The sequence below is a fragment of the Mustela putorius genome, unplaced genomic scaffold (genome assembly GCF_011764305.1).
Source record: "Mustela putorius furo isolate JIRA1106 unplaced genomic scaffold, ASM1176430v1.1 tig00004067_pilon_pilon_pilon, whole genome shotgun sequence".
NCBI classification, from domain to species: Eukaryota; Metazoa; Chordata; class Mammalia; order Carnivora; family Mustelidae; genus Mustela; species Mustela putorius.
In genome coordinates, this window is record NW_025422198.1 from 36,268 (window position 1) to 57,704 (window position 21,437).

Sequence of the window (21,437 nt, forward strand, 5' to 3'; positions counted from 1 at the left end):
TTAGGGGCAGTCAGGAAAGTCTGGTTTTCAATCCTAGCTCTTTTTTACTGGTTATATGACCTGGGGATGCTCTTTTCTCCTCCTTGGGCCTCAGCCTCAGGTTTCAATAAACCGTTAATGGTAATGCCTACCCCACAGAGCTGTTGTGAAGATTGAGTGAGGCCACACTTGTGGAAGCAGATGGTGCTGTGACTGTGCACATTTGCCCAATAAAAGAGAGTGCTCCCTTCTTCCTGCACCCCATTTCCCATTTGTTCTACCCAAAGCCATCCTCCCAGCAAGAACAATACCTGTGTTAACAAGCCCAGGCACAGGGACAACACTAAGGAAAATTTGTGCCTTATTTTATTTTATAACCGTAATGTTGCAGGTTACTATGCTTGGCTGGAAAAAAGAAATTCATGCCATAGTCAGAGATGGGCCAGAACTGGGAAAGATGGAACACAAGGCACAGTGACTGGTCTGGGAAGGCAGAAGAGGACAGGGGAAAGGCTTCCCTAGACCAAACCATGTCAGGAGCTGGGCCATAGAAGGGGGTAAGGGAGAGAGGGCAAGAAAAGAGTAGTAACTGGTTGGTGACAAGTACTGACAGTGGGACGGCCTGAAGTGGGAGTGGGGACTGTGACATCAGCCCTGAGTAAGAGAAAAAAAATAGATTCAAGAATGGGCATATCAGGGCACAGCTGTCAGGGCATTGATGGTCACTAGCTGACAGAGGAGGGCATCCTAGGTGGCGGAAACTGCACAAGAAAGGGCACAGGAATTGTGAGAGGACAGAGGAGGGAACCAGTCAGGCAGGGGTGAGGAGTGCTCACTGTAATGGGGCTGGAGGAGCAGCCAGACCTGGGCAACCTGAAGTGCCAATACCAAGCTAAACAGAGGTGCTGTTAGCACATGGGAACCTTTCAAGAATAGATCAAGATAGAGCGACTGATTAGGTGGAAAAGCAGGTGTGACCAGAACCTGATTTTACCCCTGTTACTGAGTCCTCCCATACTTAGGCAGTGGCTGTACCACCCCACCCACAGGCCTACCTGGGCCAGCTCAGCCAATGCCTTGTGGTGCATGTTGTCCTTCCTACCTGCTTGCTCTGAGCCTGAGAGGCCAGAGTCACCTCTGACGTGAACTCTGAAGTTGATCTCACTCTTACCATGCTGGCATAAGTTGATGCAGTCCGTGTAACTTGGGTGTTCCTAATATACTAGACTTTGTGGCACTGGATGTGACCCTGCACTCAGTTCACCACGGTAATGTGAGCTCACATAGAAGATCTTGATGTAGAAACAGATTACTGGGCCTCCCCAATCAGGAACAAAGGTAGCTCAGGAGATAATGGTACTGGGCTCTCTTCCATTATTCCATTTGCTCCTGTTGAACCCTATCTATCCTATTGTGTGCCCTAGGATAATGACTTTTCTTGATTTGATCCTTCCGGCTCCCTTGTTCTGGCAAACAAGACACACCTTGGCCATGAGATGGAGGAAGATCCGAGATTTAAGTATTTATTCTCATGTATTCCTACCCCACTGGGTTGTCTCTTGACCTTGTCTGAGTCCCCCCTAACAATGGCCATAAACTCCTGGTGGGCAGCCCATGTCCCCATTTATAAAATTCACCTCTTTCTTTATAACCTATTCCCTTGATCCTTCATTTTTTGGAGTTGAAATGACTTTAGCTGATTAGTCCTTGGGTATCTGGCCATCCCTTGTACGTTCGCTTAACTCAACCCACCTCTGAATTATGTCTTTCACTAATTTATATCCTCAGTTACCACTGAAGTGGTGCCATCTGTTTTTTTTTTAATAGCATTCTGAAATTGACACAGAGAGAATGTGAATGAAAATGGAAAGTATGAATGTGTGAGTAAAGGATGGAGTGGATGAATGTAACATGAATAATGATGAAATGAATCAGTAAGTAAGTGTGTATGAGGGAATGACAGAATAGGTTGATCTATAACCTTTGATATTTATACCACTAAGGGTAGCAGAAGCCACAACTAATTTCCTCAAATGAAACGCACTGAGAATGCAAGGGCAAATGGGAAAACAGTGTGAAGTGCAGGCTGCCCTTGAGGGGATACCATTTCAGGCTCTCTAGGCCAGAGAACTGTCCTGGCTGCCAGCCTTGTTTTGAACATTACATCAAAACTAATGATGTATTGTATGGTGACTAACATAACACACAAAAAAAAAAATTGGAGCACCTGGGTGGCTCAGTCTAAAACATACAACCAACACAAAATAATGATGTACCGTATGGTGAAAAACATAAAAAATATAAAAAAATTTCATCTACAGATGTTTTGAAGTCCAACTAGCTACATCAGAATCACTATGTGAGCTGTTAGAAATACAGATTCCTGACCCCACCCTTCTGGATTTTGCTTCAGTAAGATATGGAGGGGCCCAGGAATCTATGTTCTTAACCCATTTTGCAGGTGAAATTGGGTATCCAGCCAGATTGGAAAACCACTGAGCTGGCCTACCCACCTCCTCTGGAGATGAAATGGACAGGCGCAAGAAACCACTCATGCCATGTGACCACCCTCACCAAACTGTTTTTAGCTTGGAGGCCTGTGCCTCATTTTGAGCCTACTGACCCAGAGAGGCAGGGTGGTATACATACATAAAGACAACACACAGACCTGGGTTCTGAACCCGGCTTTGACCTTTTCCTAAGGTGGGACCTCAGGCAAATGACTCCACTGCTCCGCGTTCACTATTCCCACCAGTACAATGGGGAGATGCCATCCACAGCCCCAGGACCATTGTGAGAATTGAGAAAATGGTCCTTCCTTCAAATCACTGGTGCAGAGTCTCATGAAGATGTGATATAACTGTAATTGTTAGCGTTATTGAGCACATACTAAGAACCAAGTATGGTTCAAGTGCTTTACGTAAATGGTCTCATTTAATCCCCACAAACGCTGTCTATGAATAAGAGTTATTATAATTCCCATGCTACAGATGAGGAGACTGAGGCTTAGAGAGTGTGAATAACTTGTCTAGGGGGCCCACAGGGAGCATCTGAGTCCTTGCACCTGCACTCTTAAGCCCTAAGCTATAAATGTGCAGCTCCCTCCCCTTCTCCTTAAAGGTTAAAGCAGAGGTGAGAGGCCAATCCTGTGGGGAAAAAACAGAACAAAGACCTCTGAAGGAGGAAGCGCAAGGGAATGTATGTAAGCAGAAGTCCTCAGAGAGTATGGGGGCTCAGTTTTGCCCCTACGCTTCCTGACAGCTGTAGCAGAAGAAGGGGGGGCTGACGCAGAATTCCCAAGGTTCCATTTTCTGGAAAAAGGGAGGCAACGGGACATGTCTAAATGGACATTTGTCTTGGCTCTGGAATTCCAGAAGAGCTGATCTTGTGGCCTGCTCGGCAAACATCCGGGACCAAAAATCATCTGTGATTCATGAGGCGCTAAAAGCCTTTCTTCACACACGTGATTCTGAGAGTCAGAAGGCCGTGGTGGCGGGCTGTGTGTGTGTTCCAGAAAAACACATGAAATTCTATCCCAGAGGAGATTGTTTTCGTTGCTAGACTGCAATTTTCCACAGCAGTAAGGGGCAGGGAGGGGGACCTAGGCCCCGTTTCCGTGTTTGTCTCTCTCCACAGCCACACACCCACACAGCCTCTGTGGGAGGAGACCCAGGTCTCTGGTCTAGGTGGAGACATGACACGCCTCCAGAGACTGGGCCCAGTGACGAATGGCAAGTGAGCCAGGGCAAGGTTTTGTGGGTGAGGGTCAGACTTCTAGAGCCGGGAGCTTGGGGAGGGCTGGGTGGGTCAGGCCTGGGCCTGCTGGAAGAGGCAGAGCAGGAGGAGCTAGCTGTGGGATTTGGAGAGGATTATAGCACACTGGGCAAGTGGAAGGGTGCTGTAAGCAGGAGGAGAGCAGCGGGTGGTGCAGGGTTTGCTTTTTCCCCATGCTCAGATATTGCCCCTTTTGATGTCATCCCTTTTCTGCCTGTGAGCCCTCCATGCCACCCCCTCTCAATCCTTCCCACCCATACAGGTGAGGCTGACTCGTCCCCATCTACCAGGATTGAGAGGGGGAGAGACCTGTGTCTGAATATCACCTTCTGCCCAGCACTGCAAGACCAGTCTGCCTTTTCCAGTTCAGGCACCATGGCCCACTTTGTGGTCCAGCACATGGAGTCATGGAGGGCATCGCTGGAGATGTGCAGTGAGGGGGAATGGAAATGGAAATGGAATGGAAAGAGTCTGGCTCTGGAGTCAGACAGGCCTGGCCAGTAATCTGGCTTCTGCAAATTGCTCATCTGATTTTCCCTAGAGATCAGTGAGGACAAGTGAACACAGACAGAATGATGTATAGGGACACATGACTTGACACCACAGGAGACACATACATGCGCTTCCTCTAAGTGTTTGGAGACTCAGAACTGCATAAATTGAATAAAACTCCAATGAACCCGTTGCTTTTTTTTTTTTCTTAAGACTCCACTTATTTGAGAGAGAGCGAGAGAGCGAGAGAGTGAATGAGCGCAGGAGGAGGGGTGGGGGGCGGCAGAGGGAGAGGCAGAAGGAGAAGTAGAGGAGAAGCAGACTCCCCACTGAGCAGGGAGCCCAACACAGGGCTCCATCCCAGGACCCTACCATCATGACCTGAGCCGAAGGCAGATGCTTAACCCACTGAAGCACCCAGGCACCCTGAAATGAATCCACTCTTGGTTGAAGTAAATTATAGCCCACTCTTCACCAGTCCTTTTGGAAAGTGAACCATTGGGCCAGTAATGGGTCTCTCCCACTCATGGGGCTCTCACACTTTCTGCAGCTCTGATATTCTCATGTTCCCTCACACTTTCATGCCCGTCTCTAAGTTTTAAAAATTCTTTTTTTGCCTCACCTGAGCCATCTGCCTCAACCGGGAGCCCTTAATTTCTGAGCTCACACATTCATGAAGAATATGCAGAAATCTCATGCTCTGCCAGGAGGTTCCAGCATGGATCCAAGACCCTTGGCTTGACAACGATTGCATGGCTGCCCGAGATGTCTGGTCCCAGCCTTCCTTTCTTGCCATATCTCTCACCACCTGCAGCACACGAACCACCCTCCAGCTGCCCCCACACACCACACCACCGCCACATGCCTTTCTTTACAAAAAACACCTGAATTTGCCACTCATTTGTGCCTGAGTATTTGCTCATACTCTCTGCTTGCCCTGGAATGTCTTCTCCCTCCTTTCTCCATTGGTCCTTGTCCTTGAAGATCTTGCTCAAATGCTACCTCTCTGATGAGCCCAGCCCATTGACAATTTTCCCGTCTGCTCTAGGCTAATATAGTGCTTTGGTAACACCTCTCCCCCTGCACATATTTACTCATTCATTCATATGTGGATACATCACCACCAAGCAGAGCTACTCTAGCCCAGTCCTGTCCTCACTGATTCTGGGAGCTCAGAAATGAGGTGGACACAACCCCTAGTCTTCCTTTGGAACATCCTAGCCCCTAAGCAGCCAGATACATAGACCTGTGGCAGTCATAAAACGGTTCTAAATGCTGCATATAAATCTGTAATGGGTTATGGCACAGATACCACTGAGGAGGGTTCCAGGAAAGCCTTCCTAAAGGAGTTGGCCTTTAAATTAGCCTGGGAAAAATATGAAGAGACTCTACCTCTGCCAGGGTCGTTGGGGTGAAAAAGGGAATAGCAGATGCAGAGAGATGTAGGGAACAGTGTGTGCAGAGGCACAGAGGTATGGTATGGTCCCAGCCTGTTGCGGAGGGGGAGTAAAATAAGTCTCCCTCTCCAAATAAGAGCTGAGGGGTACCCTGCCAGTAGGTGGCAGCAGGGGCCTTAACCTGCTGTTCTATCCTGTGGGGTGTTAATTGAGGTATTTGTCTGCATCTCATTCTTTTACCTTTTTGACCATTGCCTGGAGCAGAAACATAATCAGAACAGATGGAATTAGGCACTAAATAGCAAGACAGATACTCCCATTTACTGTGTGCCCTGACTCCTGCATCCGCTACCAAGAATCCCTCCACTGACCTCCCATTCCTGCTTGAGGTTGCCCATCTTTCAAAGTCCTGCACATTCACCCCTTCATTCACTCAGTTGGGACTCCCTGGGTACCTAATCTGCTTCATGCCCACTGCTGGCTGATGCTGGGAACCCTGAAGTGAATCACACGGAGATCCTATTCACTGTCTCTGGGTAAAACACACACACACACACATACACACACACACACACACACACACGATGAAAAGTTCTCTGTCAATGACAACACAAGTCTGGGACGGATGCCATCATGAGGGAAGAAGGTGGTCAGGGAGGGCTCCCTGGCAGAAGTGAAAAACTGACCTGGGTGAAAGAATGCAAAAATGGATGCCAAGTTGGGAGAGGGGGCTGTGAAATGGGAAAGACATTCTAGCCAACCGAGGCCTGCACGATACAGGGAATGAAGGCTGGAAATATCCAGGGGTGTTTAGGGGAGCCTCACGTAGGCTGGAGTTCCTGGAGCATTCATTTGAGACACAAGAAAATGGTAAGAGGTGAGACCGAAGGCTACGAGTGCTGCAGGGGTGTGACGAGGAACATGGAATAAGTCTTGAAGGTGACAAGGGAGCCATGAAAGGGAATGACATTATGGGGTTTTGAGTTTAGGAAGACCTGACTGAGCAGCTGCTGCAAAGATGCATGGCCGCAAAAGAAGGAGCAGAACCAAAGAGAAAGAAGTCTTGAATTTGGGTTTTGTTAGTCTGGAATGGAGAGGAGGGGTGGGCCTGGGATATATCCTTCAGATTAAACCAGCAGGAATCGGTAGCTGGTTGGATGTGGGGAGTGAGGGGCACAGGAAGATTCAAGGGTGATGCTCAGGTTTGTATCTGGAGTGACCATGTGGATGATAGGGTCTGTAAAGGACAAAGGCACACAAAGGCAGGATGGGGGAAATATAGCAATTTATTGTTTGGGCAAAATACGTTGGAAGCATCTTCAGACGTGCAAGGGAATGGGTCTAACAGTGATCAGATATGCAGTTGTGGAAGGGGAAGAGTGGAGAACATTGGACAGGAGAAAGATGTGGTACTGGGTCATCATGGAGATTCAGGGACTGACAGTACAAGAGCTAGGGAAGCGACCCAGGGAGAACGTGTTGAGCCAGAAGAGCAGATCCACGATGGCAACTGCTAAGGTCCAGCAGCCACTGATCTCCTCAGCTCTCTGGGTGTCTAGCTCCACCAGCTGCCAGCAGTCTGCTCAGAGCTCTATATCGCCACCCCCACTTCCCTCCATTGTGTTACACAAGCATAATCATTCTCTTTGCTTGCCATGACTGAAAAAAAAAAAAAAATCAGAAAGCACTGCTTAGAGAAAATGGAAACTCATGTAAGAGACTGAATCAAATGGGCCAGAGAACTGGTCGGAGAGTAAGGAGAGTTTGCCATCTGAGTTTCCCAGGACAGAAGATTCTTCTTGGGACCAAAAGTGATCGCCAGTTGTGAAATACATCAGGGGGATGCAGTCTGATAAGAATCAAAAAACACGCACGTGCACCCGAATGTTTATAGCAGCCATGTCCACAATAGCCAAACTATGGAAAGAACCTACATGTCCATCAACAGATGAATGGATAAAGAAGATGTGGTGTATATATACACAATGGGATACTATGCAGCCATCAAAGGAAATGAAATCTTGCCATTTGTGAAGACGTGGATGGAACTTGAGGGTATTATGCTTAGTGAAATAAGTCAATTGGAGAAAGACAACTATCATACGATCTCCCTGATATGAGGAAGTAGAGATGCGACATGGGGGGTTTAGGGGGTAGGAAAAGAAATAAATGAAACAAGATGGGGATCGGGAGGGAGACAAACCATAAGAGACTCTTAATGTCACAAAAAACAAACTGAGGGTGGCGGTGGGGAGGGGGGTGGGGGAGAGGGTGGTGGGATTATGGACATTGGGGAGGGTATGTGATATGGTGAATGCTGTGAAGTGTGTAAAACCTGGTGATTCACAGACCTGTTCCCCTGGGGCTAATAATACATTATATGTTTATAAAAAAATAAAAAGTAAAATTAAAAAAAAAGAATCAAAATACACCCTATTGAGTTTTGGAAACCAACTAAGAGAGGAGTCAGTGTGTGGCGGGGGCTGAAGCCAGTCTGTGGTGTGGAGAGGAATAAACTGGACGTGAACCGACCACTGCAGTTGGTGATTCCATTACCTTGGTATGCTACAGGGAGGAGAGAAGATGGTTTAAAGTTTTGATGGGATTGGGATCAGTGGGGATTGTCTTAGTGGGTGGAAAAGACACAACACTTTCCATATCCTAAAGAAGACCCAGGAGCTTGTGTGGGGCAGGTTGGAGAGAAGGGTCTGACTGGCGGAGGAGGTGATGGAGCCTGGGAGGGCATGGGGTCCAGGACAAGACTGTTTTGTCCTTAATAGAGGAAGAGGTGTATGGGTGTGTGAACCCTGTGCAAGGGTGGGGTGGGCAGTCCAAGGGACATGGCCTGGTGCCATTAGTTTTCTTCATTAGGAAGGAAAGGAAACATTTCCTCCAAGTGAGGTGGCATGGCAGCTGAGGGGAACGTGAGAGGGGTGGTGACCTGGGTCATGCCTCTGGCTTATAGGATGTGAGGTGTGAGGCCACCAGGGAGCCTGGGACCATGAGGAGATAGGAATGTGATTTTCCCAGAAACTCTCACTTGCTCAGGTTATAGCAGGAATCTCAGGACAGCTGGGCTCTGCCTTGGGCCTGGGCAGTGGTATGGTGGATGACCCAGGTCTTTGAGAACTGCTGTAGAGCGTCAGGAGAAAGTGGAGACAGAGCCTCCACATGCACGTGTGAATTAACTCAAAGGCTAGAGTGGAGGGAAAGAGCAAGATGTCCTCCCTTATCCTCCTTTCCCCCTGAAAGAGAAGGAGATAATGTGTCCAGGCTTTGTGATCAGAGAGCGCCTGAATGGCAGCAGAGGAGGAGAGTAAAGCTGGCTGTCCCAAGGCAGAGCTTACTTCAGGCTACTGAGCAGCACAGACCCTCAGCAAGCCCATACTTCCCTAGGCTGAGCTGACACTGGCCCCCAGGGACATCCCGCCTCCACTTCCCTCATCTGTTCCAGCCCCCAAGCTCTGCAGAGGGGAGATGGAGTGGGGGAAGGGGGTCAGCAGCCAATCACATCCTTGGCAGCCCAAGGCATCTGCAACCTGGTCTAAACCAATCCCCTCTGAACAAACAGCTCACCCAGCCTCTGCTCCCTCCTTCCCTGCCTACTCTGCCCAGCAACAGCAGAAAGGAGGCTTAAGGAAGAGAGGGAGGCCTTGCAAACTCTCAGCCCCTGGCAGCAATGGAGCTGGGCCCCTGGCTCACTCTATAAAGGGGAGGTTTTAAAACAATACTTACAGTTCCTGGAGCCCAGGCAAAAAATGTCCCCAGGGGCCCTCAGGACTGTGCAAGTCAGCTCTCATGAACAGGAAAACTCACCATATTACAGAGATCCTGATCCTTGGAGCCTTGGGCCACAAGCCAGCCTCGTTCACTCCACAGTTCTGGGGCAGGCCCTGGGCTGACAGCCTGAACAGCAGAGACACAGCTCTGGTAGAGGAGGTGGACATTAAAACAAACAATCTCACAGATGCCTATTTAACTAGAAGCAGAGAGAAGGCCTAGGAAGGAAAAAGGCACAGGGTGCTATGCCGGAGAATAAGAGGGGACCTGATTTAGACTGCCTTTCCTACTTCTTGTTGGTTTCACTTCTTTTTGTCCAGATTTACGAGGGCTATTTTATTCATTATTTTGCCCCCAGAAGCCTCCCACCTATCAAGAAAAAAACGTGGTATTCGTTGTTAATACAAGTGGCTGGCTTCAATGTTTGGCACCACGATGAAGCAGGTAACAAGGACCCGGCCCAGACCTGTTATAGCTCTTGTTTTAGAAGGCTCAGAAAGCAGAGAGTACAGGAACAGTGGTCCCCTGGGACCAGAGACTCTACCTCCCATGACCCTGGGATCTTAGAGGCCAAGCCCTCCCTTGGGGTCCTGGTACCTTGCACATTCAGGAGCCACATAGACCTGAAACCACAGAATACTGGGAACATTGAAACATTGGACATGGGGGGCTGTAACCATCAGGACCCTTAACCACAAAACTTCAGATCACCAAGGGGCCCAGAGCCATAGAACCTTCAAGCTGGAGAACTCTGGTGTCATAAAACCCGAGTCAACAGTATAAAAAGGAAACCATAGTCAATTTAGACTCTGAACCTTCCAGAGGCCACAGGTTTGTTTTGTCTCATTTTGTTTACTTTACCTCAAAGCCAGAAAAAATACAGTGCACTGGCATTGTAGTGTTTAGAAAACTACAAAGTCCCGGATCCATCTAGATTTAAAATATTGTCGCCCTTCTACAGAGCACCCTTAAAATGGAATACTGGGGCCATAGGCCAAAGAGATTTTGAGTTTAGAGCCTGAATCCATAAAGTTCCGGAAGCAGTATATTTTGAACTACAATACTCTGGGACTTGAGAATGATAAAGTCCAAGTGACCTGGAGCAGTACAGCCTTAAAGTTCTGAACCATAGAGCCCATGGGGCCCAAGTCTACTAACTTGTACGATACCAGAGTGTAACCAAACTGGGGGAAGGGAAATATTGAAAGCTGTCTTTTGTAGTCTCAAGTGTAGGGGAAAGGCTATACCCAACTCCAAACTTTTCTAGCCTACCCATCCCAACTAAGGTCAGGAAAAAGCTGAGGAGCACTTGTGGCGGTCATATTTCAGGGGCATAGTTGCCCTTAGTCTTTTAGCATGGAACTATGAAATGCTTCTCCTTCCCCCACACAATATCACCACATGCACTGCACTCCTGCATAACAACAGGAGATTATAGCTGATGGAACTGGAAGCTTAGAGTCTTTAAGAAAGACTATCCCAAGCAACCCAAGACAATAGAGGAGTCAAAAACAAGGATTCTAAAAGAAAATTTTTGCCTCTGACACATGAAACTGTTAGCACCTAGCAAGCACAAACCTAATTCCTGGCCGGATAAACATAGAATCTCCCACCAAAGGCCTATTTACCTAGGATCTTTTTACGTGATACATCATGTCTGCTTTCACCAAAAACTTACAAGCTATGCTAAAATGAAAACAAACCAAAACAAAACAAAACACAGTCCAAAAAGATGAATCAATCATCAGAACCAGACTGATACGGCAGAGAAATTATTAGACCTGGAATTTAAAGTGGCCATGACTAAATGCTAAGGGCTCTAATGGGAAAAGTGGATAAATGCAAAAAGAATAGACAGGTAATGCAAGCAGAGATGGATACCCTAAGAAAAGAAAAAGTAAATGCTAGAAATATAAAACACCATAACAGGAATGAAAAAATGTCTTTGGTGGGCTCATTAGGAGACTGAACATGGGCAAAGAACAAGTCAATAAGCCTGAGGATATGTTAATAGATCTAAAACTTCCCAAACCGAAAAGCAAAGAGGAGAAAGAATGTAAAACAAATAATAAGAAAAAGAGAATATCCAAGGACTGTATACAATTACAAAAGTATCACATATGTGTAATGGGAACACCAGGAGGAGAAGAAAAGAAAATAACACAAGAAATATTTGAAGGATTACTGGGGTACATATTTTCCAAAATAAATGACAGCCACTAAACCACAGGTCTAGGAAGCTCAGAGAGCACCATGCAAGATTAAAAAAAAAAAAAAATCTACACATAGGCATATCCTATTCCGACTACAGAAAATCAAAGAGAAATTTCTTAAAAAAAAAAAAAAGCCCATGGAAAATATCACCTTACTTATACAGGAACAAGAATAGGAATTACATTGGACTTCTCTTGAGAAATCATGCAACAAAAAGAGAGTGAAACGAAATATTTACCGTATTGAAGAGAAGCAAAACAAAACAAGGAACCCCAAAAACTACCAGCCTAGAATTCTGTATACAGCAAAATAGTCTTTCCAGCGTGAATGAGTTAGGAAGACTTTATTAGCCAAACAAAAAAATTGAGGGACTTTTTGCCAGTAGACCTGCCTTGCACAGGTAAATGTTTAAAGAAGTTCTTCAGAGAGAAGGGAAATGGTGTAGTTCATATACTTGGGCCTACATAAAGAAAGGAAGAGTGTTAGGAAAGGAATGAATTATGGATAAAGAAACTCTTTTCTTTTTTAATTAATAGATGTAACAAAAAGAGTTTGCTGAAAATAGTGATAGAAATAATGTGTTCAGTGAATACAGCTTATAGATAAGTGAAATTAATGACAGCAATGTTACATAAGAGCCAGGAAGGATGAATTGGAAATATTCTTCCATGAGGTACTTGAAGCTGTATAGTGTTTTCTGAAAGTGGACTTGGATTAGTTGTAAAAAGCAGATTACACACTCTAGGGCAATCAATAAGAAAAAAAAAACAACAACAACAACAACATTAAAACCATAATGGCTCTGCTAAAAGACAAGAGAAAATGGGATCATATAAAACACTCAATTAAAACCACAGAAGACAGAAAAATAGTTTAAGACCGAAAGAAAAAAAAAAGGAAGGAAGGAAGGAAGGAAGGAAGGCAGGCAGGCAAGGAGAGAGGGAGGGGGAGGAAGGAAAAAAGAAAAGAAAATCAAGGGTAGCAAATAGAAAACAGTTAAAAACATGTCAAATACTAATCTATCCATAACAGTAATCACTTTAAAACCATGATGGTCTAAATACACGTATTAAATGACAGAGACTATCAGTGTTGAGATTTAAAACAAAACGGAACCTAACAAAAACAAACAAAAAACAAACAAACAAAAGCAGACCCAACTCTGTGTTGTCTACAAGAAACCCATTTTAAATAAAAAGACACAGATAGACTAAAAGTCATGGTATGGGAAAAAAAGATATCCCATTCTGAACACTAATCACAAAAAAGCTGAAGCAGCTATACTAATTTCAGATGAAACAGACTTTAGAGCAAGTAAGTTATCAGGGATAAGGAGATGCGTTGTTTAAAGAAACAAAGCAAATATCCCTGACAGATAACACACTGGTTGATCTCTTGGTAAATATGGCATTGTTTGCATGGAGGATCTGATTCACAAGACCTATAAAGTATTACTGTAAAGTATTTCAAAGAACCAAAAAACTTCCAGGGGCCCTGCAATTATCTTCTCCATGAAGTGGAACGAAGAAAAGGATCACCCATTTTTGTGGGAGGCGCAGTTGCTGGCAATAGCGGGAAGACCAGATGAACAGCTTATTAGAAGGATAAACTAAGGTATCTGCCATCACTATTTCCGCAGTTTGGCCAGTTAATAAACCATGACTGCTTTCAGACTGAAAAAAAAATCTTATATAACTATAATTATATAATGGCTCTCCAAGAAGACACAGCAATCCTTAATGTGTAATGCACCTAACAATAGAATGTCAAAAGACATGAGGCAAAAACTGTTAGAACTGCAAAGAGACATAGATGAAACCACTGTTATAGTTAGAGACGTCAGCTCCCTTCTATCACAAATGGAGAGATCCAGCAGGCACAAAATCAGTAAGGACAGAGTTTAACAGAACAGCACCATTAATCAGTTGAATAATTGACATCTACACAGTACTTCATCCAACAGCAACACAATACACATCCATCTCAAGCTCACATGGAATGTTTGCCAAAATAGACTACATCGTGGGCCGTAAAACACGCCCTAACAAAGTAAAAGAGTACAAATCATACAATAAATATATGCTCTCAGACCATGTGGAATAAACTAGAAATCAATAACAGACAGATAGCTGGAAAATCTCAATAGATTAAATGACATACTTCTAAAAACACGATTTGTCTCTGGTTAGTGGGAGATTCTCAGGAAGGGCCATCATGCTCTATGTTTCAGTCCTCTGAATGAAAACAAGAATGAGTGGCTAAATCCTTAAAACCATGCAACATTTAGGCCTTAGTACCTTGTAGAGAAATAACCTTTCAGTCTTGAGGAAGACTTCAGACTTCAGCTCCCTATTCCATTCCAGAATGTGTGACCTCTACCCTGAGCTCATCCTGTGGCAGGAAAGACTCTGATCCCCTTGAAAAGCATTCAAGGCATCTTCTATACTATCTATCAGTTTAAGGTGTAGAGAAAGTTGGGTCACAAGTGGTATTCCCTGTGGTCTCTGAAATCTATAACAAATATAAAACTTGGAAGGCATAATGTTTAAACACCTCCAAAAATATGGATTTGCATCCGTGGTTCATCAGTGACTAGTTGTGTGACCTTGAGCAAGTCACTCTGCCTCTCTGAGCCTCGGTGTTGTCACTGATAAAATGGGTATAATATCAGTATCTTTTCCATTGTGTTGCTATGACGATTAAATGAGCTGATGCATCTAAGTATTTGGCACAGTGCCTGAAACATAACAAGTGCCCTGTAAGAGGTACCTAATACTAGGACCTGCATTCCCTGTTCCCTGAAACTCTAATGTGCCTAGACCTATGCTAGGTATTGTTACGGATAAGGGAGCCAAAAGGGAGAAGTATTGAAAGCCCTGTTCTCAGAGGGCTCAATATCAGTGTGGAAAATGAAAACATTCTACATATGACAGCGAGCAAACCATCTGGGACAGGGACTATCTGGGTACAAGGGGCATGGGTCAGAGTAAGCAATCAAGGAAGGGCTGCCCAGAGAAGGAGCAGTGAAGATATGAATAAGTAAAGGGGAAGTGGAAAGGTCTGTTACCTAAAGGGCACAATAAGAGCAAAGTTTGGGGGTGGGGGAATGGGATCTGGGTTATCTGGGGACTGAGGAGAGGATCCGCCTAGAAGAAATGGAAGGTGAGGTAAAAGAACAGATTACACAGGGCAGAACCAGAGCTTGCAAAGTCACTTAAAGGAAGTTATAAAGACCCAGAATCATAAAGGTCTTAAGCTTTAGGGTCCTGGAATCACTGAATCCTGGGTCATGGGGTCCGGGAACCATGGAACACATAGGGCCCTAGCACCCTGAAAGCATGGAGCTTCAACCTTCTAGACCACCACTGTCTAATAGAACTCTCTTGATGATGGAAAAGTTCTGAAGTTCTGAGGTGTCCCATACAGGAGTAGCCACTGCTCTGCAATAACCCTTGTGTGGTTATTGGGCACTTGAAATGTAGCTACTGCAAGTAAAGGAACAGTTTATTCATAATTTTTCTTCTAATTCTAACTAGCTTACATTTAAGTAGCTACATGTGGCTAGCAGTTCTAGGCTTAGATCCATAGGGCCTGTAGCATTTTGACCCCGAGAATTCTAGACTTACGGAGTGCCGGAGTCAGAGAGTCTTAAAACCATACCACACTTAGGCCTCAGTACCTTGTATAGAAGTAACTTTTTAGTCTTGAGCAAGACCTCCAGCCTTGGTCCATCTCCTTCATTTCACCCATATCCCACAGACTGAAAAGGCCACGAACGTGATCCTGGGTGGCGCGCGGGTCAACGACCACTTCTAAACCATCACCTTTTCTGACTTGGTTAGCATCTAGCTAGCATCCAGAATATCCACAGCACCAAGGACTACCTGGGTCACATGGAAGCTGGTGGTCGTAAGTGTAGACCTACCCACTAAAATGGATGGGCTGTGGTAATGTGGGGAATTCCTTTTTATCTATCTATCTATTTATTTATTTATTTTTCTATTTTAGGTAGGCCCCATGCCCAACATGGGCCCCGAACTCATGACCCTGAGATTAAGAGTCACGTGCTCTACTGCCTGAACCAGCCAGGTGCCCCAGATATGGGGAATTTTTGAAATGCTCCCTTTGTTCCCCCATCTACCTCACCTTTCACAATACCTGAAACATCACTATTATATTTTATACAAATATGTCCCTTCATCCTTCTGCCTCCCCTTTCCTAGTTGAAAGAACTTAGCACTATGTATTTTAGGGCACATTCCTCTTCGGCCCTGCGTTTCTTTAAAGCACATACTCAGAAAAATTTGCCAAAACTTTTAAAAATCAATAATCTATGTAGGTATTTCCAAGCACTTGGTCAAGCTGTTGCCCTGATTCTGGCTTTTGATCAATCGTCTCTCAGAGAAGTACTGAAGTCTCCCCGACCCGCCACCTCTGGTAAACTCAGCCCTTCCTTCCCCTATAGCATGGAGGTGGGGTTGCTATCATTGGGGAGATGCCTGTCTGACTAGAGAATTAGATATCCCCCCAGGAAACAGGCAAATCGTAGTCTGAGACAGGGAGTGATAAAAGCCAAGGACATGTGGGCCCCACTGTCAGATCTCAGGGAACCCGTGTGGGGGGCAGGAGTGTTGGGAAGGATAAGCAGCAGAAACAGCCTGAGCAAAGATGAGAAATGACTGAGCCTGAGAGGTTGGTGAGGTGTCTAAGGTGTCTGCAATGGGGATAGAAATAACTAGAAAAGATGGTCTCACGGTCTGCTTCCCAATTAGGGACCAACATCAGTGCAGCTCTGCTACAGCATAGCATTGCTAAACCACAGCAATCAGAAGACTGGTCAGGGCTGCAGTGTGAGGAGGATCCGTCTCATCATCTTCCTGACAGATGCGGAGCCCATAGCCAGTGTGATGACCCCTAGGGTGATCCTCTCCAACATCTGTCAGGCACTGGGCAACAGGGTGTCCCTTTTTAGTTTGGCCTTCAGGGATGAGGCTGACTTCCCATTGCTGTGTCACCTGCCCCTGGAGAACCAGGGAGAAGTCTGGTGCACGTATGAGGGCACTGATGCAGCCCTACAGCTGAAGGGCCTCTATGAGGAGATCTCCATTCCTCCGCTGGCAGACGTGCATTCTTGAAGGGAGAGCCTCCCCTCCTCTGGGAGGCTTGGTTGGGGCCTCCCCTTGGACCTTTTCCCCATTATTTTCGTGGCTCAGAACTGGTGGTGGCAGGACAGGCACAGGCAGGCAGGTAGGAAAGCAGGAACTTGGCATCCACCTGGCAGCCTGTGGCCCCAAGAGTCAGCTTCTTGTAGCCTGCCACAGTGGGGCAGCCACCAGCAGAGCCAGAAGAACTCTGGTGTCCCAGGGGAGTGGGCCTACAACGTAGCCCACTTCACCTGCTGCCTCTGGGCCTACACCACCAGTGGAGAGTTGCTGAGGGATGCTTCCAAGTCTGCTCGCCGCCTGCTGGCCACCGAAGTCCTCAAGCTGTCCCTTGAAAACAATGTTGTCACACCTCTGACTTCACTGGTCATGGTGCAGCCCAAGGAGGCAAGTGGGAAGGTCAGATCACAGATTTCCACTGCAGCTGTACTAGGCACCATTATGCCTTCATCCGCCAGCAGACGTGGCCTCGGGACAGGCACAGCCCCGTCAGCCTTGTTACCCAAGGTCTCTCCCAAATTAGGGCTTGTGAAACCAAGGTCCTACTTATCCCCAATGGCTCCTGCTTCTACAGAAATTATGTCCAGTTCCAAGGAGTTGGAGCCACTGGGTCAGGACACTAAGTACCCTATCCACCCCAGCACACCCCAAATCCCCAAATCCTACACAACAGGATTCCGGCACTTTGGTTCAGCCAACTCCAGAACACAAAAAAACTGCTACCTTTGGCCCTCAAACTCTGGTGCCCTATTGCTTCTGAAGCCCAGCGTGCCATCACACCAGAATCCTGGTACCCTATTACCCATGACTGCCAAGACACAAGTCCCACTTCTGAATCCTAGCACCCCATCCCAGCCCAAAGCTGGCATTGTGAAACATGATATTCCACTGTCCTCCAAACCTGGTGTTCCATCACAACCCAAACTGGATGCTCTATCACATTCCCAACTTGGGATACTCACATCACAGTCACCCAAAAGCTTGCCACAGGCCAATCCTGGAGTCTCCATGCTTCAGGTCTTCAAAACACTTATCACAAAAACTAGACCAAAGGTTCCTGCTCACAAGACCCCAAACAATCTGTCACACCCTAAACCCAGCATCCTCTTAACCTAACATCCCTAAAATCCTAACACCTCTTTTTTTTTTTTAAGATCCCATTTATTTATTTGAACAGACAGAAATCACAAGTAGGCAGAGAAGCAGGCAGAGAGAGATGGAGGAAGCAGGCTCCCCACTGAACAGAGAGCCTGATGCCGGGCTCGATCCCAGGATCCTGAGATCATGACCTGAGCCGAAGGCAGAGGCTTTAACCCACTGAGCCAGCCAGGCACCCCAGTCCCACCACCTCTTAACTCTAATACCCCAGCTCCCCAAAATTACCCAAGCTTATCATTTTCCAAACCTAGCACCCCAATCCCCAATAAACCCAAAACCCCGTTATCCCCCAGACCTGTCAGACCAATGCCCCTACCTCCTCAGGATCCAAACACATTCACAAGCACAACCTCAAGTCCTGCAAGTCCCAGCAAGACCATGACCACCTCTGTCTTTGGAGCACCCTTCCCAATTCCCTTTGACTCCACCTTGCCCTTTTCTGCTGCCCTGAGAGAAAGCTCTGGCTTCAGCAGGATCTGCTGCTGGGGCCCCCAAACACCAGGCAAATTCTGGGACTACTTGTGTCAGAAGTCCCAACAATGGGCCTCTCCAGCAGCTCCAGGCCTATGCCAGAAGGCAGCCCCCAAATGTGCCAGTCTTGCTGCCTTCTAGCATCCTCCCTGAGGTGGCCAGCCTGCTCCATTTCCCTGAGGAGCTAGAGCTGCTGTCTAAGTCAATGGTGGAGTCCATGATCATGGAGTCCTTGAAAACACACCAGCTTTCTATACCTTCCTCACTCCTGATGAAGATGGTTAGTGCCACGGGCAAGAGGTCAAGCCATGAGGAGGAGGTAAGAATGGAGAGCTCCGGGAACTAGGAATGTACAAAGCTTCTGCAGATTCTAGTGATGACAGTTGCCTGTTTGCTTGCTTTGAGACTTTGAATCAGATACTTAACCTCTCTGGGCCTTAGAACCTAAGCACAGAATTAGAGGCCCTGAGAGAGGAGGGATATTAAGACTGGGAAAGCGAAACAGAAAGAAACTGATCAAGTTGTGGTTTTGACATTTGCTCTGTTGGACAACAGAATTGCTCATGTTTCCAGGACAGGGTAGGGATACAGGGTTCTAACTGGAGGCATCACTGGGTAAGGCAGGTCTGATTAGTTCTTTTGTGCTCTATATATAGCCCTGCTTAAGGAGAGGGGTACACAAATTGGAAAAGATAACAATTATCCTTAAATTTCCTAAAGACTGTGAAGTAACAAAGGTTAACATTTTTTAGTCCTTCGTATGTGCAGGTACTTGTCTATATATTGCTTTTTTAGTCCCTCATTTAATACACATACACACACTCACACACACACAACCTGTGGATACCTGCATTTTACTCATGGGGAAACTGAAGTGCAGGGAACTGAAGTAACTTATTCCATGTCACACAACTAGGCCTGCATCATTGGATGGCATCATTTGGGCCTGCATCATTTGGTTGCAGACTGAATGTGCTCCACCACTCCATTGTTCTCTCTTCCTAAGAAGAGCAACATTTCTTGGGAGACATTATAGGGCAGGATTAGAACTAGTTGGTGGTGGCAGTAAGTCACCAAGATACAGATTTGGGCATGAGATCCTTGACATGCCCCTTTCCTTCACCACCTGCCAATATCCCATCCATCTTCAATTCTTGGCAATGTTGCCTCTGACATATTTGCTAAATGCACCCAGTTCTCACCACCTCAACTGTCACTATCTTAGGGCAGACTACAATCATGTCTACCATAGAAAAAACTGTTCCATTCTCCTCACTGGTCTCCCTCCCTGCTCCCTCTCTCGGGATATTTTTTTTCTTGCTTGCTTGCTTGTTTTCTTTCCTTCCTTTCTTTCTTTTCTTCCTTTCTTCTTCTTTTTTTTTTTTTTTTTGCCATCCTTCCTCAGCAGCAAAAGGATTATTGAAAAACAAAGATTACTTCATGTCCCGCTCCCACTTAACCCCCCTCAAGAGTTTCCCATCTTACCTAGAATGAAGCCCAAAGTTCTTTTTATACCCGACAAGGCCCTACGTGATCTGCCCTCTATCCTATACCCCTCTGACCTCACTTTTTCCCACTCACTCTCTGAACTCTATCCACCCCCCAACCCTGGCCTCCTCTCCGTTCCCTAATGGGCCCTGCCTCAACCCCAACTCCACTATGGGACCTCTCTCAAGCTGTTCTATTTGATAATTGCTCTGAACTTACCTGCCCTGGTCCCTGTCTACCATGCTCATCTTTTGCATTGCCACTCAAATTCTAGATCACAACTTAGATCTTGGCTCAGATGTCCTTCCCACCCTCCCCCAAACACTCCAGACTTCATCAAATATCTGTAACTCCCTCAGTCATTTAAGTAGTTTTTCTGGGGCTCCTGGCTGGTTCACTCAGGAGAGCACGTGACACTTGATCTCGGGATTGTGGGTTCAAGCCCCACGTTGGGATGTAGAGATGATCTCAAAAACAAAACAAACCAAACAAACAAACAAACAAACAAACAAAAACTAGGTGTTGTATGTAAGTGATGAATTACTGAAACCTATTCCTGAAACCAATATTGCACTGCATGTTAACTGACTAGAATTTAAATAAAAATTCGAAAAGAAAAGAAAAGAAAATTCTCCTTGAACTACTGAAAAAAAAAGTCTTAAGAAGAGAGAAAGTGAGCAAGAGAGAGAGAGAGACAGAGATATTCACAAAGACCCAGACACAAAAGCAGAGGAGACGAGACACACAGTGACACATAGAGACACAAGGACACAGAAGTAACCAGGGAGACATAGGTCAAAACCATAGCCCAAATATACCAAGGTTGAAGAAGTAGAAGCATAGAGACATGATGACATGGTAACTGACAGAAATGGGATAGGGGATGGGAGAAGAAAACAGAGACACAAGACCACAGATCTACAAAATCATAGAAACAGAGATGTTACTTATACCAAGACTTGGTAACAAAGACCCAAGGACATGGGCGCATGCAGAGGAGCACACCAAGAGTCAAACTGGAGCACAAATTTATATACTCAGAGATCCAGTGACAAAAGCATGGGAATGCAGACACCCAAACTGTGACAAACACCAGCCAAGACATAAGGGTTAGGGTTAGGTTAGGTAACAGAGAGGCATAAAGACAGGCAAGCTGGAGGCCCAGGTACAGTGGAGACACTGTGACATAGGGACACAAGAATTTAGAAAAGGAGTGAGAGAAAGACACACACACACACACACACACACACATACACATCCCAGAATAAGTAGACATGGGGATGTGAATCCACAAACACAGCCATATGGATACAAGGTAGAAATGGGAACAGATACACAGGATCATGTCTGGAAGGATCAAGATAGGAACAAAGAAACCTAGACACATAGGAACGGACACACAGAACATAAACAAATGGGCAGAGACACGGTGACAAGGAAATCTATCCAGAGATGCAGGGGGGCAAAGACACAGAATAAAAATAAACCTGGGGATACCCAGAAACAGAATCACACAAATAGG

General features: G+C 46.0%; 1 protein-coding gene across 1 annotated transcript; it reads left to right on the plus strand.

Annotated features, from left to right (window-relative positions):
- The first annotated feature begins 3,673 nt into the window (after positions 1 to 3,673).
- On the plus strand, positions 3,674 to 18,712 carry ITIH6 (inter-alpha-trypsin inhibitor heavy chain family member 6). The gene is given in 20 exon segments (XM_045072770.1): positions 3,674 to 3,710; positions 4,016 to 4,157; positions 7,381 to 7,395; positions 9,736 to 9,796; positions 9,799 to 9,831; positions 9,834 to 9,866; positions 15,396 to 15,480; positions 15,483 to 15,551; positions 16,409 to 16,433; positions 16,435 to 16,765; positions 16,767 to 16,822; positions 16,824 to 16,878; positions 16,881 to 16,971; positions 16,974 to 17,419; positions 17,421 to 17,516; positions 17,519 to 17,910; positions 18,187 to 18,391; positions 18,394 to 18,532; positions 18,535 to 18,662; positions 18,665 to 18,712. Coding segments are annotated over 20 exon segments (2,487 nt in total).
- Positions 18,713 to 21,437: the final 2,725 nt, after the last annotated feature.